General features: G+C 39.2%; 1 protein-coding gene across 1 annotated transcript in view; it reads right to left on the reverse strand.

The window, feature by feature from the left end:
• Positions 1–6,026: 6,026 nt before the first annotated feature.
• Positions 6,027–25,938, reverse strand: part of FOXJ3 (forkhead box J3) — an 85,650-nt gene continuing 65,738 nt past the window's right edge. Inside the window, exons 6-11 of the mRNA XM_065883547.1 lie at positions 23,942–24,116; positions 20,541–20,957; positions 19,202–19,303; positions 18,623–18,814; positions 6,443–6,550; positions 6,027–6,142 (exon numbers count right to left, since the gene is read on the reverse strand). Of these exons, the coding sequence (XP_065739619.1) occupies positions 6,027–6,142; positions 6,443–6,550; positions 18,623–18,814; positions 19,202–19,303; positions 20,541–20,957; positions 23,942–24,116 (1,110 nt within the window). The remainder of the gene's footprint in view (positions 6,143–6,442; positions 6,551–18,622; positions 18,815–19,201; positions 19,304–20,540; positions 20,958–23,941; positions 24,117–25,938) is intronic.

Consider the following 25,938-nt stretch of genomic DNA (forward strand, 5'->3'; position numbering starts at 1 on the left):
GACTCAGAGGCCACTCTGCAGTGGGCCCCCCCGCCCCCCCCCGCCAGTATGTTTATCGCCGAGGACTAGAGGGCTCCTCGGCTCCCTCCAGCGAGCTCTGATGCGGGAGCAGTCTGAGGGCTGGCCACTGGGGTCCCTACCTGTCTGTAGGAGCTCCCAGCTCTGGGGACTGCAGAGGAAGAGAACACAGCCCCTGTGGTAAAGGAAACCTTCCAAACAAGGAAAGGCACACAGCTGGCAGCCCTGCGCCCTCTGGCGGCCTCCGGTGCTCACTGCGGCCTCATGGCTTTGTTCTAAGGCTCCCCGTTCTTTGCCCTGTAAGGACTGACAGCACAGCGCACTGCAGTGTAGACACTGGGGCTGGATGGCCTGGGTTTGAAATCCTGGCTCTCCTGCTCCAGCTATTATTACCTCTACCACTTACAAGCGGGTGACCCTGGGCAGGTGACTTAACCTCTTTGTGGCTCAGATTTTTCCTTTGCAATAGGTTGATAACAATAGTATCTACCACACAGTTGTTCTGAAGGTGAAATCTGATAACCCACAAGTACTTAGAATAAGTAATGTGAAGTAACAAGGAATACCTGGTGGCCATCCTACTCTGGACTTCCAGGGTCAGCGTTGCCGAAGGCACAGCTTGAGGGCTGGGTCGAAGCAGCCCTGACCTGGGGTTAGACTCCGGCTCTGGTGCACTTACCAAATGTGTGCTTTGCACATGTTGACTAGTTGCTTATCACGTGAGGGAGAGACACAGGGAGGTAAGTCCAAAATCCTCTGGAAAACCCTTTAGGAAGGCACCACACTGGGGAAAAACACACCATCTCAATAAGCCCAACATGGCCATTTTTCCTAATTCTTGGTTACAGTCTGTCTTTCAAGTAGCTGGCTTGCATCCAGGTGCAATGTTGTACAGAATGTGTATCTTTACCCACTGGAACGACACTCAGTGGTGAGACGCTCACGCAGAGAGGCACCTGGAAGTAGACATCAGTTATGGTCTCAGGTTTGAATCTTCCAACTCGCACTCACTGAGGGGCACACGTTCATCACAGGTAGGTACTCTCACATTAAGATTTCCCTTCTTTCTCTTTTTGGCCAAGTGTGTCTAATTAAATTCCCATGCTTTGATCGAATGCATTCAGGATGCTGCTGCCTTGTGCCTTACCTCTCTAAAGCAGTTTGCTTTTCTGTAAGGTGGAGCAATAACTACAGTAACTACTACAGCATCACCTTCTTGTGTAGATCAAGACAACGTGTGAGGAATTTTAAATTCCTGCCGGGAAGATGACTTTCTCCACTCCTCCCCTTCCCCCAAATTTCCCCTAACTAATGTATGACTTTGAGCAAGTCACTTCCCCCTCTGGGTCTCAATGTTCTCAACTGCAAAATGTGGGTGTTTTATAATATTAGATGATTTCAAAGGCCCCTCCCAGCTTGAAGCTTTCAAGATAGTTCTGTGATCCTAGGGCATTTTGATGCGGTCAACCCTTCTATGAATGCTAACTGATGCTTACGTGGTTCTTCCAGGACTGCTCTGACTGGTAAGGGCACATCTATAAACAGCAGCCCTTAACACACTGCAACATGGTAAAGCCACAAGAATGAAACATGCATCTTTATGACCTTTTTTTCATTTGATCAGCACAAAGGTGCACTTTAGCTGTGCCTGAATCAGCACAAAGTGACCAGATCTAAGCGTGCCCCCTTCTACAGTCTTTCAGAGGTACTGATGGAAAAGCAGAGCTCCTCCAGGTCACACACACGCACACACAGGATGGGCAGGCACTATCCCTGGGTGGGGCAAAAGGAAATGGGCTTTGGAGTCAGGCCCAGACTGAATGATCCCAGATCCTCCACTCCCTATGAGAACTGAATTAAGGCAAGTTAATCTTTCTGAGCCTCAGTTTCCCATCGGTAAAATGGTTAAAAATAGGTTTTCCTGACAGTGTTGTATGGGTTAAGTTAGAAGTAGTGAGGGGTCCTGAGGCAGGATCATGGGATTGGTGGGAATCTCTCCCCTTCCTGAGTGAGACAGACCGCAGCTTCAAGTCCACTTCCACCAGTGTCGTTGGTCTGCCCATTGGTAGCCTCTCTGAGCCTGTTTCCACAATCAGGTCGGGACACCAGCACTCATCCCAACTCCAGGGATTGCTGGTGCTTGGCTCTTAACTAGCAAACCGTCACTTCTTTGGCTTCAACCTCACCCTGCGCCCATGCTAATCTAGCTTCCATGCCTGGCTCAGAGCAGTGGTATAAATGGAAACACCTTCTCCCGTTGAGTCCTTTGAAAACTCAACTTAAAAAGCCCATGCCCACCCCAAGGCTTTCCTAAGCCAATGCCCTAGCCTGAGCATGACCTAACTGCTCACCAAAAGAATCTTGCCTTGCCAGGGGGCATCTTCAGAGTAGCTTCCCTGGGCAAGCTCCCTGGGCTGGCATTTGCTCCCTGTCCTGGGTAAGTCTGTACCCCCTACAGCCAGGAACTGTGGCTTTTTCATCTCTAAATTTCTCATGGGAAGGGCTGACACAGTGTGGGCTCAGCAAATGTTAAGAAGCTCCACTTTCACCTTTTGGAAAGAGCACACTGGGAAGGCAGTGCTGGGGGCAAGACTAGGGTCCAGGGTAGGGGTAGAGGGACCGGGGTGTTCCACTGGAAGTAATAGAGGACGGTGTAAAAAACATGACGTTGGAGTCAGATGATCTGGATTCAAACCTTAGTTCTACCACTTGCCAACAAAGGATGTGGGGAAGCCATTATACCTCTACTTGAGTTGTTCCCACATGTAAGCTGAGGATAACAATACCTACGTAGCACAGCATGTGGCACACACTGAGTACTTTTTATGTTCCAGATGCTGTTCTAAATGCCTTAATTAATTTAATCCCTCTACAACTCTAGGAGGTAGGTATCATTCTCATTTTACAGGCACTGTGAATGAGGAAAATGAAAGCTCAGACAAATGAAATAATTTCCTCAAGTTCACAGAGCAAGTGAGATGTTCAATAAACAGCAGCAATGACTGTTCTCGGGCAGCAGCACATGGGACACAGTCTCTGAGACCCCTAGGAATGACTAACTCCAGGCTTTCTGCTTCTGGACTAGCTCCAATCTTGTTCCCTCAACTGCAGCAAATGACACAGACCAAGTGGTATTGTAAATCGAGTTAACATAATATATTTATTTTAAGTGCCATTCATGCATATCACTTCTGGCAGCAACAATCCTAATGACACTTGGGATATTTCTTTACAGCACTAAACAGTTACAAAGAATGGGTGCCGTTCATCATAGAGGCAAAATATGAAATCGTGCAATAGCAAAACTGTAGAAACATTAAAACACTGACTGTCCAACAGCAGTACAGAGAGCAGATTGTGTCTGCACAAAAAGCCAATGCATTTTCATCACATATATACAATATAGATATGTACACATCACCCTCTGAATGAACAATATCAAAATACTCTATTCCATTTGAAATGATCCCCAGATTGATTCCCTCCCACTTCAAAGGACGTCTGAGAGACATGTATTTACAAGAACATACATGAATACATTTACATTTCAAACACTGCCACAAATGCCAGTCGGATTACTCTCCTGGACAGAGCACCCCCATTTGATTACATGCATTTATGATTCTTTTCCCCAAAAGTCTTCAGTCAATTTAAGCCCAAGACAGAACTTGCTCTGCACTTAACAACTACCAACTGAGATGGCCACTAGAGGGATGCTCTGCACCTCACTAGGGAGCCTTGTCTGGCTGGAGCCCGTGAGAAAGCCTGTCCCGGGCTCCCTGGCCACATGAATCACTAGTGTGGGATGGGTCTGGATGGAGGCTCTGCCTCCAGGGCCATTCATGGTAAGTTTAAATTCTCACAAAAATATTGATCACTGCAAATCAGTAAATGATTACCAAATGGGAAATTAGCTTCACACAATTTGTAACATCTTCATCAGCGGTTTCTACTTGAATAACTCAGTATAAGCTACTGCATTCTAACACCCAAACTGTTTAAAGTGCACACTGCTACCCATACAATTTATAGTTTCAAAACAGCTATTCTGGTATCTAGAGAACCATGACTTGAGCAGACTACTGAGAATCACCCCCTTTTTTCCAAGTTTTTACTCTGCAGGCTGCTATCTCATCTTGATTGGCTGCCTTTCCAGAATCCTCTGATTTTTACTGATCCAAGGGGCTGAACTGAGTTTCCTTTTTCATGCCAAGCAGGATCCAAACAACAGGAATATAAAGCCCTTCCCTCCTCCCCAACCTCACCAGCCTTTACCATGGCTGGCTTCCCAGTGATTCATTCAAGGCAACACTCCACTAAAAAAAATACCCAAAGACGTTCGCAAACACTCTCACATACACACACAGAGAAACAAAGGTGTTTGTTTAGTTCAAGTAGAGATTACTCAACCACAGAGTCAGTAAGGGTAATTAAAGTGACTTAGTAAGCGTGGCTGATAGAGACTAGAGATGCTAAAAAGCAACCAGTGAGCAGTTAGTACTCCTTGATTTGATGGAACATCGTTTCCCCATCAGAACTGAAAAATTCTGCTTTTTTATTCTGGTCTAAAGAACCAATCCAAAATCTATTCATTAAAAAAAGAAATCTCATTTCTCTTAGTTTCATTACAAAACTAAGACAATCAATCCATGCAAAGTAACTGTGAAATAAAACAAAACAAAAAACAAACAACTAATAAAAACCCCTAAGAGGCAGGCTGCATTTCAAAGAAAGGAACCAAACGTCATGCATACACAGACACACAGGACAACAGAATCAGCAGGCCACTCAACAGTAACTGCACTGAAGACTGAGGCAAAAAAAATCCACGTGTGGCTCTACCCTCCTTCCAGTGCTTCCTAAATGGAAAGAGAATGAGGGGGAAACTTGCTATACAAACACTGCCCTGCTGTCCCGTTGCCCAAATGAACTCTGATTCAAATTCCAGAAAATCCTACTTAGCAAATAAGTCTCAATTAGCAGGAATGCAAAGATAGAGAATATACTCACATGGCAGGAGTAATGATAAAGAGAATGACACAATCTCTCTCTGATTGTCTTGTCTGTAAACTCTTACCAAGAAAAATAATTCTGTGCTTTCAGACACTGCATTTCTCCTTAATGAACCCAAGAGGAGTTGAGCATTCACAGAAGATAGCAATAAATATTAAAATAACACTTTTGAATAATAAATACATAAGTGAATGTGGAGACATTGATTTGTTTCAAAAGCCAAGCAGTGCCCAGCTTCTAATCAAACACATTGAATACGGGCATACAATGCAGACTTAGAAAAACAGATGCTGACACGGTGCAACATGAACTCTAGAATCCCCCAGGCATCAAAAAAACATTGGTCAGTCCTTCATGCTGCTCAGGAACAACATGCCCCTTTGGACTGTTTGGAGAGTATCAAACTCTGGGTTCTCTGGCTTACTGAGTAGAACTCAATACTCACATTTCCGAAAAAGATTAAATAAGGGGAACTGGGCTTTGAAAAAATCTATTTCCTTTCAGTTGCCTACATCAGTTAAAAGCATCCTGCCGAAAATAGCCTAACAAGGAATAAAAACTCACAGTAACTTTTCTTTTCAAGACATAATAATCCAATTAGAAAAAATTGAAGCCTTTCAATAATTTTTGTACATGTATTTACACATATGCATCTATAAACTGCTTGCAGCAAAATAGGCTCTGTCTGAAAAATCAGTCTGGCACTTGTGGTCAACATCAAACTGACACAAATATGCAAAAGCCGTTCAAATCACACAACAATTAGGAGCTACATAGGGCAGCTGGCAGGGAGACAAACATGTAATACTTGTCTGGGTCAGATAAAAGCAGTAAGTTATCCAGCTAAAATCTTTTTGATTGTCTTCAAAAAAATTTCAGTAACATTGGTAAAATGATTAGAAACTTTGTTTTCTCAACTGGATTCTCTCAAACCTTTCCCTTCACTGCACAGAAAGGTAACACTTGGGTCTGTCTGGTGCCTTGAGAAACAAGCTCTACACAATCGAATCCCAATCAAAGTCATCCTGGATGTCATCTGGAGGCAGAGCGCGCCGCATCTGGAAGGCTTGGGAAGGCATCATGTGCTGCTGGTTCATGGCTCCGTGATGGCCTGGAGGGAGGAGGCAACGTCAGCAGTGACTCGGGAGAAGATAAAGGAAGGAAGAAACACACACACTGAACACTTCCTATGTGTGCCAGGAACTCAGCACATATGCTCTCACTTACCCACCCAGAAGCCTCTACAAGTTGGCTCTTATGATCCTCATGTTACAGGTATTCTGCACCCCACCCCTCTGAAACAGGGAGTTCACCCGCTCCTGAGGCAGCCTCCTTCCCTGTCGGGGCAGCTAAAGCCTTTTTCAATATTAAACTCCAAGTACCAACCCCAACACACCACACCCCAAATTACCTGCAATTGTTGTTCCTGGAGTGCTGAGTGCCTGCGGGATGTGAGGATAACCAGGGGGAGGCATCACTGAAGGAGCGAGATTTTGCCTGGAGTCTATGTACAAATTTCCTAATCAGATTGTGAAGAAGACAGAAGGAAAACATAGTTCCATAAGTAAAGCAAATCAAACATAAAAATCTTAATAGAACTGTTACCTAAAACTAAGTTAAGCTGGTAAAGTGAGGAAGGAAAGGGAAGGAAAGATCACTCCTTTTAGATGTAAAACTCTGCCAAAGGTGGTGCTGGATTTTCAAACACGGTGCCAGGCTGGGTGTGAGTACACTGGTACTAATTCTGGCACTGCCTCTAACTCTGGAAGCTCGTAGGTAAGTTATGTCTGTTGTTGTTACATACCTCATTATAGTTCAAAAGCATTTTCATATCCCGTTACTTCATCTGAGTCTCCCCCTAGACCCACAATGAAGGCAAGACAGGGATTACCCCCATTTTATGGATGAGGCAACAGAGGCTCAGAAGGCTGAGGAGACTTGCCCAAAGACACATCAGTTTGACAGGGCCTAGGGCTAGAATTCAGTTCTCCTAACTCATGGGCTCTTTCCAGTAATGGTTGTCTCTATTGCCCTGATTTTCTCATCCTTAAAGCAGACCTAAGTGTGCCCTAGCTGATTAACAAAGTGACTGGAGGCACAAAGTGACAGGAAAGACTTGCATAAAGTAAAAGAGCTATATCAAAGGTGATTAAAAACATATTATTTAGAAGATGTGTAGATGGGAAACACAGATCTCATTTAAATAGCATTTCAGAAGGTTCTTAAGTTAATATGCTTTCACTGACAGCAGCCATCAAGTATAATAGCTCCAGAATGTCAATTACATTGCATCCTAATGCAAAATAGAAAGGGAGGGGAGGAAACATCATGCAACCTCCCACAATAACTCCTGGGGAAGAACCACCGTAACACTGGTTTATATTATATGAAACATCCAGAATTCTGGAAAGGCTATTTCCCTAAGGTATTCTAGTGTTTCACACAAACTATACTTGCATTCTAGGAATGCTGTAATCAAACTAGAAAACAGCAGTCATTTTCCCAGAGGAAACTAGAAAGGGAAGAAAATCTTCGTTTTATATTCATGGTAGGGCACACTATATTTGGCTGCTCACAAGTTTCCACCTGCCACTGGAAAGTCAGACTGTCCAAGTTTGAGACAGCCTCAGAGATAATCTAATCCAGCCCTACTTCTGTTCATGTAGGTGAGGAAATGAGACGAGAGAAAATGAGAAAGAACCAGGAACAGAATCCAAGAGTTCTGACTTCCAGCCACTGCCTCCCAAGATAACATGCCTTTTTAGAGTAAAGTTTATAGTCAGAACTGATCTCTCTGACCAATTTACCATACTGAAGATTTAGGAAGAAAAGAAGAGAAAAGTTATACTAATAAAAGTTATACTAAGTTACAGCTCTAGTATATTTGTGCAGGAGAAAAAATGTGATCGGCCTTCACGTTCGTGGCTGATGTACCTTTTAAAGGTTGCATCCGGCTAGAGGGGCTGCCCTCCTCTGAGTAATATGGTCATTCACTTACGAACAACATCCCAGCCTCCATCCTGCAAAATCTTAGCTCTCTTTCTACTTATCCTTAACAACTCAAGTCATAAGACAAAACTTAATTTTTATTGGAGATTAATCTGTTTTTATATATATTTTTTTCATTTCTCTTTTTTTTGGCTTAGTAATTCTTACCTTAAAGGAGGAGACAGGTGAGAATTAGAGAATTATGGAAATAAACAAGATTATGGGAATAAATACACACCCATATTAAACAAATGGCCTTAACTTTCTGAAACTTGTCACATTCATAAGATTTTATTTTCATATAGAGATTCTCATTACTCCTCATTTTTTCCCCATGTTCTCATTACAGATTGAACAATGAGAGTCTACTTGGACTTTTTAAGCAAGAAATTAACTTATAATGCAGTTTCAAAGATGTCTGAGATCCTATAACATTTAGAACGTAGTTATGAGAATTTATAAATCTATACTGTGCTGTACACCTAAAACTAATATAATATTGCAAATCAACTATACTTCAATAAAAATCTAATCACACAACATATTTCTTGAAAGTAGACTGTTGTTGAATGACCATTCATTCATTCAAGAAGTATTTGTGCTAGGCACAGCTCTACGCACTAGAAATACATAAAGAAACAAACTCCCTGTCTTTTTGGAGCTGGTTCTCAGGGGATTGGGAGGGGTGAAGACGGGAGGGAAGAAAATAAAGTAAATTATATAGTATGTTATACACGCTACAGAGAAAAATAAAGCAGGGAGAGGGGAAAAGGAGTGCTGAGTAGGTGCCATTTAAGTAGGATGGTCAGGGAAGGTATCACTGTAGTAGGTGCTTTTTTAGGGAAAAACTTGAGTCATCTGTCTATCTGGGGAAGCTCACTCAAGATAGAGGAAAGAGCAAGTACAAAGGCCCTGAGGTAGGGGGAGGGGAGGGGAGGGGAGGGGAGGGGAGGGGAAGGGAAAAAGAGACAAGGTCAGAGAGTAATGGGGGACCAGACTGTGTAGGGCCATATAGGCCACAGTAAGGTCTTTGGTTTTTACTGAGAAAAACGGACACTAATAAAGGGTTTTGAGCAGAGAAATGATCAGACTTCTCTGTCATATAGAATCCCACTTATCCTGCAAAGTCCAGCTGAAATGTGTCATCTTGTATGAAGCTTTTCTTTCTCCCTAGGACAAGTAAGCCCCTTTCTCTTATTCCCATTGCCCTGTGGTAGAAATGTAGTCCTCATAATACTGTATTTGATAGACTTGTCTCACCTATCAGGCTGTGAGCTCCTTGAAATTAGGGATTATTCTAGAGTCACCTCATTATTCCTAGTCCCCACTATGTAGTCAGGCACAGGAAAGGTGTAAATAAATGTTTGCTGAATTAATGCACTTCTACTTGTATTTAATGACCTTTAAGCAGAGCATCAAATTAAGAACAGCACAACTAGAGGACTTAAACATTACTGGAGGATTTAAACATTTTGGGCAAGACAAATTGTAAATACAGGTAAAATGATTTAGGAAGAAGAGGGAATACACTGTGTACTACAACATCTTTTTCTCCTTCCCCCTTCCACACTAACACATTACAACACTAGTTTCTGGCATCTCTAAGGAGGCCAAAGAGGTGTTTACCAAAAGGGGAGTCTTGAAGACAGATGGGACAGGGAAAGTTTGAAGGATATGGAAAGGCTGTATTCTGGGAGTCAAGACCTATATCTAAATGAACTTTGTAATTTCAAGCAAGTCACTTTCTCTCTTTGGATCAGTTTCCTTACCTGTTAAATAAAAGGATAACAGCTTTAACAGCTCTCTGAAGTCCCCTCTTACACTACATTTCTAAGAAAATGTGGTAAAGATTTATTGGGTGGTAGAGATAAGAGAAATGAGATATCTGAATAAATGTGAAAGACAGGGATGCAAGAAGGAGAATAAAAGAATGACAGAAAGTGGCTAGGACTTAAAACAAAAGGAAGCAGGCTGGCATGTAAAAAACCTGAACATGGGACTTCCCTGGTGGCGCAGTGATTAAGAATCTGCTTGCCAATGCAGGGGACATGGGTTCAAGCCCTGGTCTGGGAAGATCCCACATGCAGAGGAGTAACCAAGCCTGTGCGCCACAGCTACTGAGCCTGCGCTCTACAGCCCGTGAGCCACAACTACAGAGCCCACGTGCCAAAACTACTGAAGCCCACGTGCCCAGAGCCTGTGCTCTGCAACAAGAGAAGCCACCGCAATGAGAAGCCCAAGCACTGCAACAAAGAGTAGCCCCCACTCACTGCAACTAGAAAAAGCCAGTATGCAGCAACAAAGATCCAATGCAGCCAAAAATTTTTTAAAAAATTTTAGTTAAAAACAAACAAACAAAAAAAACCCCCTGAATGTCTGTGAAAAGACATCAGCAGGCATGAGGTGATAGATACTTAACACCAGAGCTGATCACACAAAGTGTTGACAAAGGTCAACATGGCTTGGCAGGCCAGGGCTCGCTAAAGTTCTTTTGACTCAGAAGGAAAAGACTAAAGGGGAAGGAAATTGGGAGACAAATAAACACTGAGGGAAAACTACAGGTCTTCTGCATCTGACAGGCTATGAATGGAGTAGCACTGAGAATCAAGGAGGAGCTGGGGGGACCCTAGAGGGAAAGGAAGTGCTGGCAATAAAAGGGAAAGATCCAGAAAAAATTAAGAGAATCATAAAAACCAGAACCAAATAATCAAGGTCAAGGATCAAGCAGAGATGACTACAGAAGTCTACTAACAAAGGGCTTTAGGGAAATAACCCAGGATCTCAGTCTAGAGAGAATCTAGAAGAGATGCCTGGCCACTCTGACAGAGGACAGCAGCAGATGGAAAGTGCTTTTTCCATGACCAAGAGTACCCAGTTCCAAAATCAAAAGGTACTTTTGGACCTTTCTTAAGAGATTTAGGCCACAAAATTGAAGAAAGTCTTGTTTCATCCTACAGCTTTGAAATTGCAGAAAGGGGAGCTACTGGCAAGCATGTACAATGGCCTTCTGAAATGGCCTTCTCTTAAGACTGACCCACATCTTCTTCTACCTGTCTTTCCTAGAATGCCCTGATCTGAAGGCAACAATCTGAGCAACACAGGGGCTCACCCCCAAACACACATGCATACTGATGTACATATAAACTACTCAAATTCACTTAGTACTTTTAAGGTTGACTGAAATGGTTTAAGGTGATTTGGAAAAGAGAATGTGGCAGCACTTAGAAGGGACAATTTTCGTTGAACAGGGAAAGAAAGGAAGAGAGGAGAACCAAGAAACAATGGACAAAGTATGGTACACCTGGTCTAGGACTTCAAGCAAGCTAGAAAAGTAAGTGATGTATCCTGAAAGGGACAAGTTATAGGCTTAGAACCTATCAGAGGACCAAAGATAAGCTGTCCACATAGAAGAATAGATTAAAAAGATGGAATGGAAGTAGACAAATAAGTAAAAATACATGCCAAATCATAAAGATCTTGATACTTAAACATGAAGATAGGGAGAATTCTGGGAAGACGGTGGAACAGGAATCTAGATAAAATTGCGTGGGTAAAATCTAACATAACTAGTTTGCAGCTCTGGACTCTCTAAAGAAGGTTCACAACTTGCAGAAGAAGGCTTGGTTGGCAAATTGCAGTTAATTTTGGTGAATTTCCGCTCTTAGCACAGATATAGCTACCTATCCCCTCACTCCTACCCCCATGGCAAGCAGCTGGAACAGCTTATACAAACCCTACAGGAGCCAGTGTGGGCAAAAAGGGTATTGTCCACCAAATACTGGGGATCTGTGCTCTGATCACTGATTGTTGCTTCTGATTACAGAGTTGCAGACAAAAAGGAGGGTGGCCATTATTGCTGCATCTCCTCTCCTCTGGCTGAACTGATTTCCAGGAGATTTAAAGGGCTGCTGCCCCCTTTGCCCTCTTTCTTTTCTTTTTTCCCCTCTGGGAGCCAGACATTAAAGACTAGAATACTGAAAAACAACTGCATATGCAGGGAAAGTTAGAAAGTGACCACCCATGCCAAAAAAAAAAAGCAAAGGCTCAGAGAAAACCTGAAAAGATCTTAAGTTTAAACCTTAAGTTGATCCTCAGCACAAGGGCAGCCTGTAACAATAAAAAAAAAAAAAAAAAAACAGTAACAAAATCCTGCAAACCCTTGGGAAGAGGAAGAATCTGATTTCCACAGGTATCACATTAATAGATTCAAGTGTATAGTTTTCAACAACAACAAAAAAATCACAAGGCATAAAAATAAACAGGAAAGTATGGCCCATTCAAAGCAAAAACAAATCCACAGAAACTGTCCTTGAAAAAAATCCTAACGGCAGATCTACTACACAAAGATTTTAAAATAACTTTACAGATGTTCAAAGACTAAAGGAAGATGTGGAGAAAATTAAGAAAGCAATGCATAAACACAATGAAATATCAACAAAGAGACAGAAAACATAAAAAGAAACCAAAAAGAAATTCTGGAACTGAAAAGTACAATAACTGAAATTAAAAATTCACCTAAGGGACTCAAAGAAGAGAGGGCAGAAGAAAGAATCAGCAAATGTGAAGATAGGATAGGACAATGGAAATTATCAAGGCTGATTAACAGAAAGAAAAAAGACTGAAGAAAAGCAAACAGAGCCAAAGGGACCTATGAGACACTATCAAGCAGACCAATTATGCATTGTGGGAGTCCTAGGAGAAGAGAGAGAAGAGGGGGCTGAAAGAATATCTGAACAAATAAGAGCTGAAAACTTCCCAAATTTGATGAAACACAGGAATATAAACATCCAAGAAGCTCAGCGAACTCCAGGTAAGATGAAGTCAAAGGGACCCACACCAAGACAGATTATCATCACATTTTCAAAAGCCAAAGATACAGAGAGAATCCTGAAAGCAGCAAGAGAGAAGTGACTTGTCACATATAAGGGATCCTCAATAAGACTATAAGCAGATTTCTCATCAGAAATTTTACAGGCCAGAGGTAGTGGGCCAATCTATCCAAAGTGCTAAAAGAAAAGTGTCAACAAAGAATCCTATACCTGGTAAAAGTGTCCTTTCAAGAGTGAGAGAGAAATTAAGACATTCCCAGATAAATAAAAGCTAAAAGAGTTTGTTACTGTTAGACCTGCCCCGGAAGATAATGCTCAAGAGTCCCGCAGGAAGAAATAAAAGGACACTACACAGTAACACAAAGCCGTATGAAAAAAGTAAAGATCTCAATGAAGGTAAATACGTGGGTAATTATAGAGACAGCATTAGCATAACAATGATTTTTAACTCCACTTTTTGTTCTATACATGATTTAAGAGGCTAAAATGTTTTCTAAAAACTATTAGTATAAAAGCTCATATTATTGTAACTTTGGCTTGTAACTTCACACATTGTTGTCTACATGATTTAAGAGATTTAACGCATTTGAAATAATTATTAGTATATGTTTTGGGCCACACAATGTAGAAAAATGTAATTTTGAGACATCAACAACCAAAAGAGGTGGAGGTGGAGCCGAAAAGGAGCAGAGTTTTTGCATGTTATAGAATTTACATTGGTATAAATTCAAATTAGAGTGTAGTAAGTTTAGGATGTTAAATGCAATCCCCAAGGTAACCACAAAGGCTACAGAACATACACAAGAAGAAATGACAAAGGAATTTCAACATTTCACTACAAAAAATCAACTAAACACAAACGAAGACAGTAATGCAGGAAATAAGGGACAAAAAAGCTATAAGCCACAGCAAAGAAATAGCAAAACACAGAATTCACTCCTTACCAGTAATTCTTTTAAATATAAATGGATTAAACCCTCCAATCAAAAGACAGAATTGGCAGAATTGGATAAGAACACATGATCCAACCACATGCTGACTATAGAAGACTCACTTTGTGATCCAAAGACAAAAACAGATTGAAAGTGAAAGGATGAAAAAAGATATTCCATGCAAATAGTAACCAAAGGAGAACAGGGATTGTCATACTAATATCAGACAAAATAGACTTTAAATCAAAAAATGTTACAAGAGATGTCTTGTGAAGTCCTACTTCTTGTAAAGAAGGACATTATATATCAACAAAAGGTGCAATACAGCAAGAAGACAGAAGAATTACAAACATTTATGCACCTAATAACATACTGCAAAACATATGAAGCAAAAACTGACAGAACTGAAAGGAGAAATAAACAGCTCTACAATTACAGTTGGAGACTTAAATACCCATTATCTCAATAATGGATAGAATAACCAGACAGAAGATAAGCAAATAGAGGATTTAACACAATAAATCAACCCGATCTAACAGGCATATATAGAACATTCTACCCAACAACAACAGCATACACATTCTTCTCAAGTGCACATGGGACATTTTCCAGAACAGACCATATGTTAGGCTACAAATCAAGTCTCAATAGATTTTAAGTGATAGGTACCATACAAAGTATCTTCTCTGATACTTTGGATGATGTTAGATGAAGTTAGATGAAGTTAGAAATCAAAAACAGAAGTAAAAATGGAAAATTATCAGATTTGTGGAAATTAAACAACACACACTTAACCAATGGATTAAAGAAGAAATTACAAGGGGAATTAGAACATACTTAGAGATGAAGGAAAACAAAAATACAACATACCAAAGCTTACAGGAAACAGCAAAAGCAGTGTTAAGGGGGAAATTTATAGCTATAAAGACTTACATTAAAAAACAGACCTAAAAAAGAAGAAAACAAACCCAAAGCTAACAGAAAGGAAGAAATAATAAAGATTAGAGCAGAGATAAATGAAACAGAGAACATAAAAACATTAGAGAAAAATCTTTAACACCAAAAGTTGGTTCTTTGAAAAAAAATCAACAAAGTTGACAAACCTTTAACTAAATGGACTAAGAAAAAAAGGACTCAAATTACTAAAATGAGAATTTAAAGTGGTGACATTACTATTGATTCTACAGAAATAAAAAGGATAAGAGGGTTCTTTGAACAACTGTATACCAACAAACTGGACAACTTAGATGAAACAGACAAATTCCTAGAAACACAAAATCAACACAGACTGAATCATGAAGAAAGACAAAAATCTGAATAGACCTATAATGAGTAAGAAGATTGAATACTTAATCAAAAATTTCCTGTACAAAGAAAATCCCTGGATCTGATGGCTTCACGGGTGAATTCTACCAAACATTTAAAGAAGAACTAAAACTACAGACCAATATCCCTTATGAACCTTGATGCAAAAATTCTCAAGACAATAGCAAAATGAATTCAATAACATGATAGAAGGATTATGCACACCATGCATGACCAAGTGAGATTTATTCCTGGAATACAAGAACGGTTCAACATATGAAAACTGACCAGTGCAATATACCACATTAACATAATGAAGGGGATAAAAACCCACATGATCATCTCAACTGACACAGAAAAAGTATTTGACAATAGTCAACACCTTTCATGATAAAAACACTCAACAAATTAGGAATAGAAGGAAACTACTTCAACATAACAAAAGCCATGTATGAAAATCCCATAGTGAACATCATATTCAGTGGTGAAAGACTGAAAGCTTTTCCTCTAAGATCAGGAACAAAGCAAAGATGTCCACTTTCACCACTTCTATTCAACACAGTACTGGAAGTCCTAGCCAGAGCAATTAGGCAAGAAAGAGAAACAAAAGGCATCCAAACTAAAAAGGGAGAAGTAAATTTATCTCTGTTCACAGATATAATCGCATACATAAAAATCCCTAAAGATTACACACAGAAAAACTGTTAGAATAAATGAATTCAGCAAAGTAGTTGGATACAAAGTCAACATGCAAAATTCAGTCACATTTCTATATACAAACAATGAACAATCTAAAAAGGAAATTACAAAAACAATTCTATTTTTCACTGAGATCAAAAAGAATAAACTACTTAGGAATAAATTAATTACAGATGAAAAACTTGTACAATGAAAACTAAAAAACATTGCTGAAGAAATTAAAGAAGACATAAATAAATAGAAATGCATCTCATGTTCATGGACTGCAAGACAATATTGTTAAGATGTCAAAGCAATCTACAGATTCAATGTAATCCATATCAAACATCTCAATGACTTTTTTTGCAGAAATAGAAAATCCCATCCTAAAATTCATATGGAAGCTCATGGGACTGTGAATAGCCAAAACTATCCTGAAAAAGAACAGCAAAGCTGGAAGACTTACACTTCCTGATTTCAAAACTTACTACAGAGCTACTACAGTCAGGGTACTGGCATAAAGACCAATGGAACAGAATAGAGAACCCAGAAATACACACATATATAGTCAAAATGATTTTTGACAAGGTGTCAACACCATTCACTGGGGAAAAGACAGTCTTTCAAGAAATGGTAATAGGAAAACTGGATATCCACACACAAAAGAAACTGGACCCTTATATAACACCATATACAAAAATTCACTCAAAATGGGTCAGACTTACATGTAAGACCTAAAACTTTAAAAACTCCTAGAAGAAAACAGAGGGCAAGAGCTTCATGACATTGAATTCCATAATGATTTCTTGGATACTATACCAAAGGCATACACAACAAAAGAAGAAAAAAAAAAAGACACTAACAACACAGTAAAAAAGAAAACAAAAGAATGGGAGAAAATATTTGCAAATCATATATCTGGTAAGGAGTTAATACCCAGAAATATAGAGAAGTCCTAAAACTCAGCAGCAACAAAAACCCAATCAAGAAATGGGCAAAGCTATTAAAAAAAAAAATAACAAATGTTGGTGAGGATAGAGAAAATGGAACCCTTATGACTGTTAGTGGAAATGTAAAATGGTACAGCTGCTGCGAAAAACAGTATGATGGTTCCTCAAAAAATGAAACATAGAATTATCATAGGATCTAGCAATTCCACTTGAGTATATACCAAAATAATTGAAAGCAGGGTCTTGAAAATATCTGTACACTCATGCTCACAGCAACATTATTCACAATAGCTAAAACATGGCAGCAACCCAAGTGTTCATTAACGGATGAATGGATAAGCAAAATGTGGTATGTATTATATATACAATAGCCTTAAAAATAGCCTTATACATACATTCAGCCTTAAAAATGAAGAAAATTCTAACATATGCTACAATATGGATGAACCCTGAAGACATTATGCTAAGTGACAGCCACAAAAAGACAAACATTGTATGATTCCACTTATACGAGGTACTTAGAATAGTTAAAACTCAAGACACAAAAGGTAGAATGTTGGTTGCCAAGGGCTGGTGAAGGGTTGAAATGGGTGGAGAGGTCTTGTTGAGTAAGTATAGAGTATCTGCTTTACAAAAATGAAAAGAGTTACGGAGATGGATGGTGTTGATAACTGCACAACGTTATGACATTATGAATGTATTTAAATACCACTGAAGTGCACACTTAAGGATGATTGGGACAGTGAATTTTATGTGTATTTTACCACAATAAAAATAAAGCTTTTGAAATTTATTTTAACAGGAACCAAAAAAGAAGTGACAAAAGCGGGGGGGGGGGGGGGGGAGAGAGAGAAGCTAAAGAGTTATTAAAAAAAAAAAGTTTACTGGCTTAGTATCTGGCACATAGAGGGCATTCAATAAATTCAGTTAATACTAAGTACCTCCTATATATGCCAGGCATTGAATGAGGCTCTTCTATGAATATGATTTATGAAATGAATAAGTCACCAAAAACACACAACCACTGAGATTTTCAAGTTAGGTAAGCTATTCAAGTGGAAGAAGCAAAGATGGAAGGTTTCTTTTGTATCAAAAGACACAAATGAAGATTTCACAAAAAGGACTAGGGATCTTGAGAACTTAGAAAAACCAAGTATGTGAAATAATTTAGGATAATGACTGAAGGAAGCCACTCAGGATAGAAAAGAGAGCTTTTTAGCATCAACTCTAAAAACAAGACAATGTACAGAAAAGAAGTCAACTTGGAGATAAAGGCATCAAGAAATTAAAATGAGAGAAAGAACTTGGATATTAAACACAGAATGTAAACTTGAGAAAACTGCAGGCTCTGCAATCAGAGTAAACGAGATGGCTACAAGGGTAAAAAATAAAGGAAGAAAGTGAGATGAAAAAATACAAAGCACAAATTTTGAGTTCAGAGTAAAACATAAATGAGACTACCGTTACGTATACTCTTCATACACACTCTGAACTTTAATTTTTTTTAACATTCTTAGAAGATATATAAAGATATGTTGATTTTCATTGCAAGTCTATACAAATTTAAATTGGTAACACCTCATAACTATGTTCTTATTAAAATTAAAATGTACATCTTTAAGACATTTAATTCTTGTTTGGTAACTTGAAAGGTTAAAGTCCACAAAGGGAAGTCAATTATAAACAATAAAATAATCATGTAAATGAGAGAAAAACATACAGTCTCTTTTATCTCAATTTTTCTAAGATACATCTTAAATAAATTACTTGATTTCATTCATTTCTTAGAAATAAAAAGATATAAATGGATCACTGCTATCATTAACAACATATCAAGTTGCCCCAGACAGTTATTGAATTTCATATGAATGAGAAAAAGAGAAAATCAAGAAGATAATTAAATCCATACCTGTTCCAATGTGTTGGGAAGGTTTTGTTGGATGCATGGCACCATGACAGACATTCTGCTGAACATTACTCTGTGAGTGGATAAGGCCAGTTTGTGTAAAGAACTGATTAAGAGAAGAACAGAGATCAGCAAATTGAACCTGATCTAAAGACCAGTTCTTGAGATCTGCCTGTCTCATACTCTCCATCAAACCTATGAGGAAAGCATTAGAAATACAGTTAGCATGGTTCTGCAAACACTGCAAAGAAAACAGCACTTCTTTTTTCCAGCCCTCAAAATTTCCACCGGTAATCTTCTGCCCATGCAATGAAGAATGACATTTTAAAAATTATTCAAAATCTAATTCTTTTAAATGTGGCCAAATTTCCTTCAGAACTCTTGGCTGTGAACCTCCACTACATCAACTGGCTGAAAGGCTTCATTACGAATTTTGCCAAGTGTTGTTTTTAAGCATACTACCAACTGCAAAAGAAACACTATATAAGGAGATACTTATTTCCACTAAAAAGAGACTTAAAATCTATTCAAGAACACATGATATGTATATTTGGTTATAAGTCAGAAGGAACCAATACTCACCTTGGAACTGTGAAAGGTCTACATCTGACCAATTAACACTGCTGGCGATTCGACAGCTTTCTTTTAGCATATCAAGTGTTGCATACCAATCATTTGAAACACCTATAAAAATAATATTGGCAATCTTATAAATCTTGGATAGCGAAAGTTTGAGCTGGCCTTACTCCTGATATTGGCCGATCCCAATTCAGTTTTACAAATGGATTCAAATCCATTATATCATGCATTGGGGCAATCTGCTCTGTGAGACAGGCAGGAAAGGTATTATTTCCCTGCATTTTACAAACAAAAGAAATTGAACCTAGAGAGGAGGCATGACTTAGCAAGGCCACTATGATGAATCCAAGACTTGAACCCAGCTGTACTCTGCACCATTCCAAGAGGCCCCATTCAACTTGTAGTCTATGTCTGTGGTACCCTCTGGAGTTCTGCAGTGCAGAGACTGCCTGGTCTATGAGCAATGTCAGTTAAGCATCTCACCAGAAACAATCAAGACCTATCTTAAGAGCAACAGACATTTTTTTTTCTTTTAAAATCAGGGTATGAATCTATCATTCTAAACGAAATACTTGGCAGGAACATGCAAAGAAAGAAAAAGTGGGAACATTCACTGAATACGTAAATGCAAGGTACTAGACTGGGCATTTCATATTTTGTATCCTCAATATGATCCTCATGACAACACTGTATACCAGTGTTGTTCTACAGCTAACAAAATAGTAAGACCCAAAGAGTTAATGCACCAAAGGTCATAAAAAGCCACAATGAGGATTCGAATACAGGTCTTTCAGACATAAATCTATACTTTTTCTTCTATACCACACTAAATCACAATAGATTGCAGACAGACTGTGCATTCCACTCTCCTTTCAAAGGCTCACAAAAACTTGTTTTCCAGGACAAAAGAGTTAAAACCAAAACCTGCAGGGGTTGCTGAGTTTGCCTATGTTACCACATAAATTGTAATCAAGACAATATCCAGGGGCTTCCCTGGTGGCACAGTGGTTGAGAGTCCGCCTGCCGATGCAGGGGACGCGGGTTCGTGCCCCGGTCCGGGAAGATCCCACATGCCGCGGAGCGGCTGGGCCCGTGAGCCATGGCCGCTGAGCCTGCGCGTCCGGAGCCTGTGCTCCGCAACGGGAGAGGCCCCAACAGTGAGAGGCACGCGTACAGAAAAAAAAAGGTGAATCTATAGACTGAAGGACTTAACAACTCTAGGACTATGGCAAGGAAACACAAAAGAAGATGGATAAGAAAAGTACTGGTTGAAAATATATATAAGCCCCAGATAACAGATCCAAATACACAGCCAAACACACATCAGAAGACAAAAACTTACCAGAATTACAGGATACCTGTTGTGGGGGAGGGGGTGCCTGATGTGTTAACGTCTGGTGCTGATGGTTCGGATGGTGCTGTACGTGCTGGTGTGGAGAGGGATGCTGGGGGTGAGGTGACTGGAGCTGGCTATGTTGCTGCGGGTGTGGTGCTGGGTGCTGGGGACGCTGTGGATGCTGTGGTAAACCATGCGGTCGATGGGACGGATGTGGAGACGGCTGTGTGTGCATCTGAGGGTGGGACAGTGAGACCTGTGCGACCGAATTACTGCCTGTGGTGTTGAGGCCACTGCCATGATTGTTGGTCAGGCTGCTTTGGTTGCTGTGTGGGTGAGAGCTCACTGTACTGCCGGGAGAGTGCTGATAGGAACAAGAAGTGTGGGACTGCTGGGAAGATTCAGAAGGGATGTTCATCAAACCTGAAAAGAGACAAAGCAAGATCACTGATGGTCAGATTTCAGTTATACCTTATGACAAACATTTGCAAAATTATTTACAGAGCAAAGGTATATGCTGTTAGGAAGCGATTTTGGTTCAGTTTAACAAGTACTGATAGAGTATCCACCATACCCTGGGCTCTGGGGCTACCAAGAAAAAACATCATTCTCTGCCCTCAAGTAGCTCGTGGTCCAGTGGAAGAGACAGACACTTGAGGAGATTACGTCCAACACTGTAAGTACTAAGGCAAAAGTATACAGAGGGTATACAGGAACTCTGCTTCTTCCCCATTTTACCTAGGAAGGGGCTCTGAATACAGAGAAGCCTTCCTTGAAAAGGCAATATCTGGGTTGAGTCTTGAAAGATGAGTAACATGTTAAGGGAGAAGTGGGAGAGGTGTTGGGTCACATGCAGGATGGTTCTCTATTGGTCTGAAGACCTTTGACAAAAGAGGAGGGTAGAAATAAAGCCCAGTTATTTCTGATCTCTTTCTCTGACTACTCCAAAAACTTTAAGTCCAAGATGACTAGAATCCTTAAGAATAAGCAAAACAAAACAGCCATCTCCACTGCTCTTATGGAACATTCTTGAGACAGACACAGTTTAGGGGTTAAGATTACATATTTCTTAACACCAGAAAAGAGGAATTAAAATCTCTGCACTATAATTTACACACTTGGTAACTCTGGAGAATTATTAACCTCTCCAAGCCACAATTACCTCGATTATAAATGGGTATGATAATAGTCCCTGCTTCGTAGAGCTGTTGTGAGGATTACATGCCGTGGCACAAGTGCTGTAGGCTTAGCTCAGTAAATATCAGCCACTATGATGATAATGATGATTAGGCCAGAAGTGCTTAATGTTAAAAATAATGTATGTTTGGTTTGCAGGCAGACACTCACTTTAACAAACCTTATTGCAACATGTGGTTCTATATAACTACACTATTTTCATATCCCAGAAGATAACATATAATGTTTTGCTGAACCAAACACAAAAAAGCTTTACTTGAATGAAATGAAAATAAAGTCCCATACCATACTGTCAGTCAATAAAAGAATCAAAAATTTCAAACAAAAATAAAAGTATTCTCATACTTGTTATTAGGAGTAAAATTATATCAGAGTACATTATAAGATAATCTCAAAACATAATAAATTAAGGTTTTATAGGTAGAAGTGTTAGTAAAAGTGCTTGCCTTAACCCTGGGAAAAATGTCATTTACAGGGAATCTATAGGGTTACTACAATAAGATGAAAGAAAGCAGTTATTTCATTATCTATTTCCAATAAAGTCCTAACATTTTAAGAGGGCACCCAGATATAATCTCTACCAACATTTTTTTTTTTTTTTTCGGTACGTGGGCCTCTCACTGTTGTGGCCTCTCCCGTTGCGGAGCACAGGCTCCGGACGCGCAGGCTCAGTAGCCATGGCTCACGGGCCCAGCCACTCCGCGGCATGTGGGATCTTCCCGGACCGGGGCACGAACCCGCATCCCCACACCGGCAGGCGGACTCTCAACCACTGCGCCACCAGGGAAGCCCTCTACCAACATTTTTAATCCCAAATTCTTGTTAAAATAAAACAAAACATCTTTCAGAAGCCCAGTATGTAAAACTAATAAATGTAAAGTTGTTTTCTGGGAAGCCATGAAAAGGAACGTGTTAGGTCTCCCTCTTCATCTGCACCCTTCTCTCTGAAACCTCCAGAAAACCCAACAGCTCCAAAGAGAACAATTTGGAAAGCACTGATCTAGTCTAATCTTCTTCACTGTACAATGGGAATGCTTAGGTCTAAAGAGGTGAAGTTAACTCAGTTGACTTGATGGTAGAACCTGGACTAGAACCCAGAATTACTATCAATATTCTTTTCTTTTTTTATTAGTGTAATGAAATAGCATTATGGGTTTCAGAAATTGTCGCCATTGTTATTTCAAAGCCTATTTTTCTACTATGATCAGCAAAGCTGGATCTGCTTAGCAAAGTCTTAGTTGTTTTTTTTTGTACTTTTATAGAAAATTTAATATAAAATTTGAGAAAATACACAACACTTTAACCAGAAAACCAACTTCCTAAACAAACTACTGATATTCATCAATATATATAACACTTACATATAACATTAACTTTCATAATATCTGACAATGATGTGTATTAAAATGTAAACTCTTTAAAGGCAGGGATTTTTGTCTATTTTGTCTACTGCCTTGAGGTAAACCCTCTGAGTTGGGGTATAAGTAGTCAATCTGCCAAACAAAGCAATGCTTCATTGTTTGAGTTCCCAACAATTTCTGACTAGTGTTCGTTCTATGGTGGAACAATGAGACACCTTGATCCTATTAAATGACTCTGATTAAAATTAAACCAGCAGCTAATAGGACAGTAATACATAATAGCAACAATCTAGCATTTGGTTGAGATAATAGTACATCTCAACCAGTATCACTTTTAGTGTTAAATCTGACTTAAGTATGTTGTACAAAATAATGACCACTAACTAATGTGTTCACTTATAAGTGCCGTACATGAAACTGCAAATTTGGTGCTACCATATTCCAAAAGTTATCTCTTTGCTAACAGCAGTCAGAACGGAAAAGCAAGGCACATCTATTCTTGTGGTGCAACATTTACCACTCAAACACTTCACATGCTAGACATCAGCAATTAATCATGGCAGTCTTTCCCACATGGCATAAATGCAGTGTCAGAATCCTTTAACACAATGCTTCAGGACACCACTAGTAATCAAACGAAGTAGGCATGCATGAAGAGATAGATTTATCTGCCATTCTTGTGCTATGATAAAAATATATACAGACTATATAGTAAAGGCACAAAGAACCTTCAGTCCTTATCATGCTGGTAATGTTCTAAGATTAAGGAACTATAACAGCTGCGATGTGAAAATAATTCTTTAAAAAATTTCAATAAAAAATTACAATAAGAGGTATTAAAAAACTCACCTTGTTGACTAAGTGACTGCTCAAAAACTGACTTATAAAGGCTCCGAAATGAGGCACTGAGATCTTCAAAATTATATTCTGAGAAAAGTAGTTGTTTGTCTCGGTCTGAAAGGTTGTACTGTGGCTGTTGTTGAGGAGTTAATGACTGAGAGACTGGTTCTGGATGATTTGTCACCTAACATTGAAGAAAAAAACTACCAATTTAGTAGCTCTATATCAGAATTGGTTTATTACATATGATATAAAACTGAAAATATCAGAACAGTTATTAGAATTCAAAGGAATTAACTTCCCTGTCTTTGGCTTTCCTATCGTCTGTTAAGTTGGGTATACATAAAAGGACAGACCACAAATTGTTAACTTAGGTCTTGAAGAATCTCAGAAATCTAATCCAACCTCCACATTTCACAGTAGGGGGGAAAAATTCAAAGTTAAAGGACCTTCCCAAGGTCATAATAAGTGATAAGCTAAGCCTGGAACCCTTCCAGTTTCTGTGGAGTCTTCATCTTGATTTCCACAGAAGCAATTTCATCTCAAACTCACTATACTCTGAAACTACTAACATTTCTCATTCATTTATTCAATTAATCTTTAAGTATTTAAACTCAAATACTGTGTGTCAGGTTGTATGGCACTGCCCAAAGCAGCAAGGAACTTCAACACACCTAACTCTTCACTGTAGGTAAATTTTTCTTTTTTAAATGAAACTTAAGGAAAGTAAGAAATGAAGGGTAAAAGACAAAGGAGATTCTGAGAAAAAAAGAATAGATCAGGGCCTCGAGCTATGCAAGGAAAAAGAGCACCATGAACACCTAAAAAATAAGAATTATCTCTGAAGACAGCACAACTAGAAATAAAATAAAACATGATCAGCAATATATCTTAAAGATCATATATCAAGCAGTAACAAACTACCATTTGGTTTAGTGTTTTGAAAAAATTAAGATATGAACACTGGCTATAGATTTATGCAGCCTTTCAAAATGATGCTCACAAGGAGTCTACAATGACATGGAAAAATATGAGTTTTGTGTAGGGGAATGGCTCCACCACTGGCACATGACTTCATCATTACTGAGTATTTTAATTCACCACCTGATCAGCTCAATATGTAATTTTTTTCAGGAAGGGTGCATGAAAACAAGGGTAGGATGCTTTCTAAATTCTGTGTATCAAAGAATTAATGTCTTTTTCTTGACTTCACAACTGAATGAAAATTTGGTGGGCATAATACTTATAATTCCAAATCTATTCCCTTGACACTCTTTATAAAGTGTTCCATCATTTTCTGGCATTTAGTATTATGGAAGAGAGGTATGATTTGTGTTTCTCTGAATGTACCTTATTTCTTCTGCTAGAGTATCTATGATTACTTCTGAAATTTAAAAATTTGTCATGATGTGTCTAGATATAGTTTTTTTCCCATTAACTTTTCTTAGAACTCAGTAACCCTTTTGTTCTCTATTTCTTCTGAAAATTGCTTCTGTACCAACTATTTGGGGACACCTATAATTCGCAATTCTCCATATCTATCGTATTCTTTTATATAATTGGTATTCCTTTATCTGTTTCTTCTGCATTCTCGAAAAATATTTTAAAATTTTCCCCCCAGAGCACTGTTAACAGTTTTGCGTTGTCTTCTTTCTCCTACATTCAAGGTGAGTTTTAAAACTGCTCTCTGAATTTCTGTTTCCCTCGTGTTATTTTCTTATTTCAGGTCTCCCATCCCCCTTATATCTTTTCTCTGTGTAAAGTTTTTACCTATTATTCATCTTGGAACAGGGAGAGGTGTGATGAGATCAAATTTATACCATGAACAGTGTGGTATATGGCTCTCTCGGGCTCTGTTCTGTCTACCCAGGAGGAGAGGTGCAAGGTGATTTGAAAAGAAGTATCAGATAAAGGAAGGGTCAGCACAGGAGCAAAAATACTCACACAGGTCCCTTTATGGCATAGCTTTGTTTTCCAGACCCAAACTGAAAATACAAGACTGGTTA

Source organism: Phocoena phocoena, chromosome 1 (assembly GCF_963924675.1).
Source record: "Phocoena phocoena chromosome 1, mPhoPho1.1, whole genome shotgun sequence".
NCBI classification, from domain to species: domain Eukaryota; kingdom Metazoa; phylum Chordata; class Mammalia; order Artiodactyla; family Phocoenidae; genus Phocoena; species Phocoena phocoena.